The sequence below is a fragment of the Trichechus manatus genome, unplaced genomic scaffold (assembly GCF_000243295.1).
Source record: "Trichechus manatus latirostris isolate Lorelei unplaced genomic scaffold, TriManLat1.0 scaffold00128, whole genome shotgun sequence".
Taxonomy (NCBI): Eukaryota; Metazoa; Chordata; class Mammalia; order Sirenia; family Trichechidae; genus Trichechus; species Trichechus manatus.
In genome coordinates this window covers 7,927,816-7,938,908 of record NW_004444064.1, presented here as the reverse complement: position 1 = coordinate 7,938,908, position 11,093 = coordinate 7,927,816, and the positions used below count along the sequence as shown (strand labels likewise).

The window sequence follows — 11,093 nt, the reverse complement described above, 5'->3', positions numbered from 1 at the left end:
TGTGTGGGGTGCCCCGGCCAGCACAGGGGGTGTGTGGGGTGCCCCGACCAGCACAGGGGGTGTGTGGAGTGCCCCGGCCAGCACAGGGGGTATGTGGGGTGCCCCGGCCAGCACAGGGGGTGTGTGGGGTGCCCCGGCCAGCACAAAGGGTATGTGGGGTGCCCCGAATGGCATGGGGAGGTATATGGGGTGCCTTGGCTGGCACAGGGGGTGCGTGGGGTATCCCAGCCTGTGCACAGCTCGCCAATTGAGAGCACAGGAGGCCTGTGGGACGTGGGCAGCCCTGCACGAGGAGCCTCCTTTCCTGGGGACCCAGGCATTCACGGGGGGCTGGTGAAGCTACCTGGCACCTTTTGCAGCTATACTTGTGAGGCTCCGAGTCAACGCTCCCGTCAGAATTGTCATCGTTTTCTTCGGATGAGATTCCAATCTTGCCGATGAACTCTTCCCTTTGGTGGTCGTCCATCAGGGCGATGTCCTGGAAGACAGAGGTACAAGGTCTGACTCCTACCAGGCTGGCCGAGGTTCTCATCCGTCTTCATCCCACGGCAGCAGGTGATCACTCACCTAAGAGAAGGCATAGGCTCTGATAGGCAGGAAGTGGAATGATTTCCTTCGCGTGTCAGGCACTAGGCGGAGCTTGAACCTGGCCCCTCAGGTTCCCATACCCTTGCACATTAGGACACACCTGCCCTTCTGACGGTCGAGCACCAGGACCCTGCTGGCATTTAGGTGAAATCTAGACGTCCAGGACTGGGTTCCCCTGGGGCGAGGGCAGAGGCCCGCAGCCCTGGGCTCGGCCGGGCCTGGTGGCGGGTGGACCGTGCGCCCAGCATCTCCGGGCCTCAACAGTGTCACCTGTCAACCAGGAGAGATCAGGGACCTCCAAGGTCTCTGCCGTGAGACCACACTAGGGTCTCCCTAAAGTTTCCACTTATTTCTCCGTAAAAAGACTGCAAGGGACGCGTCTTGAACGTTCGCTCTGTTGTTGGCTGCCATCAAGTGGGCCCCCAGCTCATGGGGACCCCACGTACAACAAAACAAAAGACACTGCCCGGTCCTGCGCCATCTCCGTGACCGGCTGTGGGCTGGACCGCTGTGATCCACAGGGTTTTCACGGGCTGATTTTCGGAAGTGCGTTGCCAGGCCTTTCTTCCTAATCTGTCTTAGTCTGGAAGCTCTGCTAAAACCTGTTCAGCATCTCAGCAACACACAAGCCTCCACGGACAGAGTTACGCATTGGCCGGGAATCAAACCCTGGTTTCCCGGATAGAAGGAGAGAATTCTACCACTGAACCACAGGTGCCCCACAGTATTCCTTCTACACGCTAGGAAAGCACAAGGTTGGGCCCCGAGTGATGGGCTGTTCCAGAAGCTGGGGGAGGCCCCAGCCGGGGAGTCCCCACACACTGTGAGTGACTCTGGTCTCGGACACCTCACAGCAGCCTCAGAGCCCGTCTGCTCTCCCCGCCCTGGCCGGCCCTGCAGCAGCACTGCCCTGGGACAAAGTTGTACTTTTAACCGAAACCTAGGATTCTGGGAAGGGTGGAAAAGGTTTCCTTAGCAGTGCTCACTATTTGTATTGCTTCTCCTTTTCTCCTCCCTCTGAAACACAGAGATTTTTCATAGAGGCCTGCCGTTTTCATTTCTCCGACTATACCACTGTCTCCTTTGATACAAACTGAGTCTCTGTACAAGCCTTCCATTAGCAAAGAAAGGGCAACATGCGTTAAAAAGAGCCAGACCCTGAGGAGGACAAGAGGGCAAGTATCTGTAATTAGCACTCTGTATCCATAAAGCGGAGCCCTGGTGGTGCAGTGGTTAACAGCTCGGCTGCTAACCAAAAGGCCAGCAGTTTGAAACCACCAGCCGCTCCTTGGAAACCCTGTTCTACTCTGTCCTACGGGGTCCCTACGAGTTGGAATTGACTCGACGGCAGTGGGTTTGTTTTTTTTTTTAATCCATAAAGTGCAGTCCTGGGGTGGTGCAAACACAGTTCATGCACTTGGATGTTAACTGAAAGATTGGAGGCTGGAGTCCACCCAGAGGCACCTGAGAAGAAAGGCCTGGTGATCGACTTCTGGAAAAATCAGCCATTGAAAACCCTTTGGAGCACGGTTCTTCTCTGACACACACTGGGTCGCCATGAGTCTGGATTGACTCCACTGCAACTCCACAGCCAGGTCCCTCACCTTTGCTGAGTCTAATTTAATCAGAAAGGTCCCAGAGCTAGGACAAGGTAGTTAGAATTCCAACGAGGTCTCTCTAAATCCATTTTCCCCTAAGCTCTCGGTTCCTCCTGGATTTTCTTTCTACCACTCCAGTTGGGTCCAGAAGTTTCTTCATCTAAACTCCAAAATCACCCCCGCTCTCAACGCCTCACCCTGTAGCCTTCTCTTACACCTGCCGCAAGCTCTCCACCTGGACCTCAGGGCCGGGAGCTGCCGAGAGCAAGGACGCTTCAGCCAGCGGCCAGCACCTCATCTTCACTGGGACCTCTGGCACCACCTATTATTTCTTTGGAGTCCCTGGGTGGTGCAAATGGTTAATGTTTCTAACTGAAACGTTGGAGGTTCAGGTCTACCCAGAGGCACCTCAGAAGAAAGGCCTGGTGATCTACTTCTGGAAAAATCAGCCATTGAAAACCCTTTGGAGCACAGTTCTACTCTGACACACACAGGATTGCCATGAGTTGGCATCAATTCCATGGCAATTGTTACTGGTACTATTGATTCTTCTGGATCAGTACCTTCTCCTAGCCCTCAATGATCACCCCAAATCCTCACTGCTGCCTCCAAGCTCCCCGCTCAACTGCCCACTTTCCACAAAGGCTGGGAGGGCTGCAGACGCCACCGCCCTGACTCCTGCCTTCTCCCCAGAATGCAGCGGCAGTGGAGGAATCGGAATAGAAGTCCTGCGGTCGGGCTGCAGGAGACGAAGCAAAGATAGGAGGAACAGCTCATTTCGGAGAGATCCAGTTTGCCAGGGAGACAACTATCTTAGGCTGCTGACCCTGGGGACCTATGGCGCCTCCCGCCTCAGTGACCTGGCGCAAGGTAGGGAAAGGTAGCGGCATGGGCACCTTGAAGTGGACGTGGATGTGGTCCCTGAGCACGTCCACCCGGAAGAACTTGCGCCCGCAGATCTCGCAGGTGTACTTCTTGTCCCCGTGGGTCAGCAGGTGCTTATTCATGTTGCTCCGACAGGAGAACACCTGGGGAAGGCAGAGCCGGGACAGGTCAGGGGCCGCGGGCTCGTGGACATTACATCACCATCACCGCCTGCCTTCACCTCATAAACCGTAACCAGGTGCATAGATGTAATACGGTGTTCTCCTAAACTTAAGTCCTAACGGCTCCGTGGTGTTGGAGAGACACAAATCATCGCCTTAAGCTAGAATAATTCTTCCCTGATCATTGAAATACTTGCTTATCTTTAATACAGAATTAACTATTTCATAGTTATCAGTATAAAGGGTGATTCAAGAGAGCAAAACACCTTCCTTTAAAGAGTTTTGCCAAGTACTGTACACACTGCAAGGGATGTGAAAATAACTATGTTTATGCGTCCCTGCAAAAAACTAGGAAAATCACCACCGCCCGTGCAGCCTGCAGGATCAACCCCTGCTGTAAGAGAACTAAAATCAGCATTTTTGGCCTAATTTTCCTGGCACACGTTTTAAATACATTCCTTTTACTGTTTTGCAAAGTTGAAAATTACAAAACACCAACTTAACTTTGATCCTCTCGTGGCATAAAAACGAAACTAAAAAATAAAAAGAATAACTTTTTCTTGGGAATTAAGTAAAACGATAGTATTTAGGGACATTTCCAGCACATTGATTGAAACGTGGTAGTCGGCCTTCCCCACTCAGATAGGTGGGGAGCGGGGAGGTTTTGCGTAGGGGGTGCTGAGTGTGTGTTAATGGTGGTGGAATGATCTGGAAAAGGAGAGCGAGAATGGTTACCAAACCTGAAGAATGTAATCGACATCACTGAATGGTACATGTAGAAATTGTTAAATGGATATATGTTCTGTTGTGTCTATTTTCATCACAGTAAAAATTTTTTAAAAAGATCAAAATGACAAGTAATGAAGTGGGCACTTCAGTAAGATTACCCAAAAGCCCACTGTTAACACCAAACAGGTTTTCCACTCAATGTTCTACGGGTAACGCTCTGAGTTTTCACTGAAGAAAGCAGTGAGCTTGTATTTCAGATGAAAGAACTGACAGCGGAGTGTTACCTTGCCACAGACCGGGCATCCGGAAGGTTCCTTCTTATACCGGACCAGGTTCTCGCTGCTGGCCTCCAGGTCTTCCCTCTTCACCCGCCTCACTCCTGAAACCCCCAGCCCCCCAGCATGAGACAGTATGTGAGAAGCACATCAACACAGATCCGTTCTGATTCAGCACAGGGTCCCTTCCAGCTAGACAGGGTGGAGGGATAGATACGTAGGGGTGTAAGTGACATCAGGGTCACACAGGTGTGGGCAGGAGCAACTGACCGCAGCGCCTGACCAGCTCTCAGACTGCTGGGAGCTGACAGGGAAGAAGGGTGCCTGCGTGACGGCAGGAGGCTGCAGGGCCGGTGACCCGGATCTCCCATCAGAGACATTTGGAAATGTAAGGGCTTTGCACCTTTTGAATTTTATAATGTGGAAGAGTCACGGTGAGCTACTATTGAAGGTATTTTTACTCAGGCTAAAGGCTCAAAGCAAAGTCATGATTCTCTCAGATGGCTGTAAGTAGCAGACATCTTTATTAAAAGGGCGTGAATGTTCATATTGTGCAAATTAATTGAGTCAAATCAAGACCAGAATGCAAGTCAGCGGATAATAAAATCTGTATGGTTTTAGGGCGTGCTGTTCATAACAGGGATCAAGCAGACCTTCAAAAGTTCGTATCATAAACAAATTGCGGTATATCCATACAATGGAATATCATTCAGCCATTAAGAGAAGTGAAGTCCTAGTGCATGCTACAACATGGATGAACCTTGAAAATATGATCCTGAGTGGAGTATGTCAGACACACAAGGCCAAACAGTGTACGATCCCACTTATGTGAAATATCTAGAATACGCAAGTACGTAGAGACCAAAGTTTGTTAGTGGTTACCAGGGGCTGAAGGAGTCCTGGTGGCACAGTAGTTAAGCACTCAACTACGAACCACAAGGTCAGTGGTTTGAAGCTACCAGCCACTCTGCGGGAGAAAGATGTGGCAGTCTGCTTCTGTAAAGATTACAGCCTTGGAAACCCTATGGGACAGTTCTACTCTGTCCTATAGGGTCGCTATGAGTTGGAATCAGCTAGACCACAATGAGCTTTTTTTTTTTTTTTAAACCAGGGGCTGGGGTAAGGGGGGCTTAAGGGGTACTGGATTTCTGTTTGGGGTGATGAAGGACTTTTGGAAATGGATAGTGGTGATGGTTGTACAACGTGGTGAACATAATTAATGCCAATGAATTGTGCAGTTAAAAATGGTTCAAATGGCATACTTCTCTTACGTATATTTTATCACAAGAAAATGAAAAAAAAAAAAACAAAAAACAAAAAACAGTTCGCAGGGAACAGGTCATCTCTGAAGAAAAGAGAGAGAAATGCCCTTCTCAGGTCAGCTTCTGGAACACCTGGGTATCGTGGCACCAGTGCCCAGTTAACACAGACACGTGGTGGCCAGCGGACATGAGACACACGCTACCTTCCCCAGAAGAGACCAGTGGCATCAAGGTGCAACCTCCACATCAAGTCAGAGGAAGCACTTATACCATGCACCAATACGAAGAAAAAAGTCACGAAACAAGCATATCACTAGTGTATTCCCTGAGTTACAAGTGAGCCGTAAAATGTCATTGAGTAAATGTGTAGAATCGACCTGGCTATCAGTCAACAGGGGAGACACAGCCTTCTGTAGCAGTAACCACAACCGACATCCATCAAGCACCTGCTGTGAGCTGGCGCCTCGCTCAGAGCTTTACATGCAGGGATGTGTTCACACGACACCAATCCTACGGGGTTGGGGGCTGTTACTATTCTCACTTTACAGGTGGGGAAACTGAGGTACGGTAACTTGCCCAAGGCTACTCTGGGCTTTACAATGAACTCTATTCAGAGATCTGGTCTTTGTCCTTGGTTCCTGGGAGGTAACCTCTAAACTCTTGGAATTTCCCCACTGACTGGAGCCTTTGTTATCCTTGAGGGCTCCAGACCACAGCTGAGGGTTTATGCTAATGAGGTGACTCTTGAGTAGGGGCCAGCCAGGCCAGAAGGACCCACCACATGATATCAGCTGACCTCAGAGTCAATTCATCAATCACATCTATGTAAGGAAACCTCAGTAAAAACACTGAACATGGAAGCTCCCTGGGCTTCCTGGTTGGTGAAAGACATCGATGCATGTGGGAGGGTAGTGAGTGTGTCCCTTTTTGGGACACGGAAGCTCCACATTGAGAACCTTCCCAGAGCTCGCCCTATATGTCTCTTCATTTGTATTCCTTCTGCTATAATAAAACTGTAATCATAAGTATAGCAATTTCCTGAGTTCTGCGACTCATTCTAGTGAATTACTGAACCCGAGGGAGTAGCGGGAGCCAACAGGTCAGAACTGAGGGTGTCATGGGGACCCTCAAGCTTGCAGCTGGCATCTGAAGTCTTGGGCAGATTTGGCATCTGGAGGACTGTGCCCTTTTAACTTATGAGACCTGATCTAGCTCTGGTGGTTAGGGTCACAGGAAGACGTGCTACATGGGCAGCTGGTGTCAGAGAGGAGACTTAGGGCTTGTTGGTGTGTGTCAGAGAAGGAAGCACACACAGAGGAACCCCAACACAGCCACTCAGTTACTCAGTGGGGATCCAGTTTGACTCCAGATAGTTCAATACAAGAGGTCCTGTGTATGCCATGTGGCAGATCAAAAAGGAAAAGCTGTGGATCTTTATGAACCAACATGAAGAACAGTTAGGTAAAAAAGCAAAGTGCAAAGAATCATGCATGGTGTGATTCCAGTCTTGTTTTTAAAAAAGGTACAATGATATGCCTATAGGCATACTTGTATGGATTTAGTTATACTTTATACATGACTGTCTTATCTGACACTTTTTTTCAACAAGTATATACTCCATTTGCAATTCTTTTAAAAATGGCTTTCTTTTTTCTCAAACTTTTATAAAAAGATGCTTCAGTTAGTGAGTGTGGCAATTACTAAGTGCTGGTCAGCAAGAGGCAGTTGCTCTCAGAGCAAAAATCAGGATGACCAAAATGAAAATGTTAACTTTAAAGAGGGTGTGATGGTTAATTTTCTGTGTCAGCTTGGCTGGGCTGTGGTGCCAGTGATTTGGCCAAACACTAGTCTAGCTGTTGTTATGGAGTAGTTACATGTGATGAAATCAGTTGATCTTTAAGTAAAGGAGATCACCCCCTACCAGGTGGGTGGGCCTCATCCAATCAGTTGAAGGCCTTAAGAGCAAAAAGGGAGTTTCCCTAGGGTGTGTTCTGCCTCTAAATGGACATTTTGCTGGAACGCCCTCTCTCTTTACTCTTCCCATCTCCTGACTTAACAAATTTTTGGACACAAGCCTGCAGGCATCTCCAGCCTGTTGCCTGACCCATGGATTTTGGACTAGGCAGCCAATTCCACAACAGCATGGGCCAATTCCTTGAAATAAATCAATACCCCTCTCTCTCTAAATATATATATTTGCTAGTAAGACATAAGATATTGTCATAGATGAATTGTGTCCCCCCAAAATATGTGTCAATTTGGGGAGACCATGATTCCCAGTATTGTGTGATTATCCTCCATTTTGTGATGTGTTATAAATCCTATTCTCTGCCTGTGGTTAATGACGTGGGATTAGGGTGGGATACATCACCCTTACTCAGGTCATAGCCCTGATCTGATGTAAGGGGAGTTTCTCTGGGGTGTGGTCTGTATCACCTTTTATCTTACAAGAGATAAAAGGAGAAAGAAGCGAGCAGAAAGAGAGGGACCTTGCTATAACCCAGAAAGAAAAGCTGGGACTGGAGCACATCCTTTGGGCCCGGGGTCCCTGTGCTGAGAATATCCTAGATCCAGGGACGACTGATGCCAAGACACATGGAGGTCTCCAGGGTAACCAGGCCCACAGATGTTGAAAGGAGACAAAGACCTTCCCCCAGAGCCGACAGAGACAGAAAGCCTTCCACTAGAACCAGCACTCTGAATTCAGACTTCCAGCCTCCTAAACTGTGAGAGGAGCTCTGGTGGCGCAGTGGTTAAGCGCTTGGCTGCTAACCAAAAGGTTGGCAGTTTGAATCCACCAGCCGCTCCTTGGAAACTCTATGGGGCCGTTCTCCTCTGTCCTGTAGGATGGCTATGAGTCGAATTGACTCAACGGCAACGGGTTTAAACTGTGAGAAAATAAATTTGTTTGTTAAAGCCATCTACTTGTGGTATTTCTGTTATAGCAGCAGTAGATAACTAAGACACATATATATCTGTATCTATATATCATATGAATCAATTCCTTGAAGTAAATCCATTAATATCTTTCCCTCTCTCTCTAAATGTACTAAAGAAGGTATTTTACATATATGATAGTTTATATATTAATTTCTCTCTCTATATATATCTATAAACCAATCTCTGTCTCTAAACATATATATGTACATATACATAAATAAATCTCTCGCTATAACTAACAAAATAAATATATATATTTAGACAGACAACTGATATTAATGGATTTACTTCAAGGAATAGGTTCATGATACACACACACACACACACACACACACACACACATCGTACTGGTTCTGTTTCTCTAGAGGACTCTGAGACAGAGGGCTTGTGTGAGCAGAAAACCACAAGCGCCTCTGGACCAGGGTCTGTATGGGACCCTTCACAGAGGGCCTTGGGGTGCTGGGAACCTTGAGGGGTGTCTGCACTCAAGCAGCTTCTCCTACTATTGTGGACAGGGCTTTTCAAGTCTGGGCGTCCGCTTCCTGGGTGTGCTCTGTGGGGCAAACAGGCTCAAGGGGCACGCAGGACACCCCTGCATCTCGTTCCCGTTCCTGTCTTATTCCTTGTCCTGCTGCCTCACTCTTCCCAAGATGGAGACTGATCTTCTTCCCGCCCTTGGTATCTCATGGAGTCCCTGGGTGGTGCCAGTGGTTAATGCGCTCGGCCGCTAACCAAAAGGCTGGCAGTTCGAGTTCACCCAGAGATGCCTCAGAAGAAAGGCCTGATGATATACTTCCAAAAAATCAGCCACTGGAAACCCTGTGGAGCACAGTTCTACTCTGACACACACGGAGTCGCCACGAGTACAGTAACGGGTGTTTGTTTGTTTATTTTGTTTTTTTCTCATAAGCTCACCTCCCCCTGCACCCACAAGTCTGCTACAAACGGCTGCATGTCACCCAGGGGCCCTGTGGACAATGAACTCTCACCAGAGGCCAAATGCGAAACAGAGAAGAGGAAATGGACCAAGGGGAAAACCCCTCACGATCCTCCCCCCCAGCCAACAACATCCACCTGGAATGTTCTCTTCCACGCATACAGTTGAAAGCATACCACAGACACAATTCCATATACTGTTTTCTCCTACTTTCTTTCATAGCAAAAACATTTTCCCACAATATTAAAAACTCTTTGAAAAAAAGGCTTTGAATTTACTGTGTAACATCCAATCCTCTGAATATTTCATAGTTTTCTTAACCTTTTTCCCACTGTGGAACACTGAGGATGCTTCTAACTTTTTCTACTGATGTGGTTAGCTGCTCTCAAGTCGGCCCCTGACTCATGGTGGTCTCATGTCTTACAGAGTAGAACTGCCCCATAAGGTTTTCAAGGCTGTGACCTTTCAGAAGCAGACTGCCAGGCCTTTCGTCTGCAGAGCCACTGGTTGGGTTTGAACTGCCAACCTTTCGGTTAGCAACTGAAGTGGTTTCTACAGATACACACCATTATTAGCATCTCTGTATGCCAACACACCTCTGTCTCCGACTCAGATTCCCAGAGGAAGATTCTGGATCAAATGATGGGAATTCCTAAGGCTCCTGATACGACACTGTCAAACTGCTTTCCAAAGAGGTTGTGCCAATATACCCGTCCCCACGTGCAGGAGAGCTCACCACCCCCCACCCTCTGCTGAAGAGTGTAGTCCAGGCGGGTGCACTCACCTTCCAGGTGCCGTCTCTGGTGGTCGAGCATGACGTCCTTGCGGTAGAACATTTTGTTGCAGACCTCACAGGCAAACTTCTTGTCCCCATGCTTCTTCTTGTGTTTGGAAAGGTTACTGTTGGTGGAGAAGAATCTGAAACACATCTCACATTGGAATGTCTTGTCATCTGTCCAGAAAGCAAACAAACAAGCAATGTTGAGGTGAAACAGTGTTTGACACAGATTCCACGATGTGCCTCAGTAACGGCAAGAAGAACGAGAGGGGAGGGAGTTCAAAGGGCAACACGGCCAAGAAAGAATGTCCCTGCCCTGTCTTACGTCACCTACCCCATAACCTGCGATGCAGGAGATGGGTTATAATGTGCTTGAGCAGCCTCATCCTCAAGTATAACAACAAACAGCTCATGTCCTGTCATTGCCAAGCTACCTCAACCCTCTTCCCTCCCACGTCAAACATCCCCCACGGCATTCGGGTATGATTCCTCAGAAAAAAGTGCAAGAACCAACACTGTCCTTGGTTCCTCACCTCCATCAAATGTGGCTGTGGCCATCCGCCCCATACGTCCTCAGGCCCCAGGTCAGTGGGCTGACCTTAAAGGAGGTGGTGGCCTTCCCTCCTCCAGGACAAGCTCCTCCTTCCACCTGCTCCGCCCCCCGCGTCTTCCCCAAGAGCAGGCTCCATCAAAGATCCCCCCGGCTCCCTCCTGTCTCTCCCACAGACTCCTTCCCCATGGCATGTAAATATCCCCAAGTTTCTTCCGCTGTGAAATAATCTGTCTTGTTCCTAGGTCCTCCTTTATTTGTTTTAATTGTGCTTTAAGTGAAAGATTACAATTTAAGTGAGTCTCTCATACAAAAATTTATACACACATTGTTATGTGACCCTAGTTGCTCTCCCTATACTGTGACAGCACATTCCTCCTTTCTACCCCA

General features: G+C 48.4%; 1 protein-coding gene across 1 annotated transcript in view; it reads right to left on the bottom strand.

Annotated features, from left to right (window-relative positions):
* PRDM15 (PR/SET domain 15) overlaps positions 1–11,093 on the bottom strand; it is a 77,056-nt gene that overhangs the window by 27,719 nt on the left and 38,244 nt on the right. The window contains 4 exon segments of the mRNA XM_023739096.1: positions 344–478; positions 3,083–3,214; positions 4,246–4,340; positions 10,160–10,327. Of these exon segments, the coding sequence (XP_023594864.1) occupies positions 344–478; positions 3,083–3,214; positions 4,246–4,340; positions 10,160–10,327 (530 nt within the window).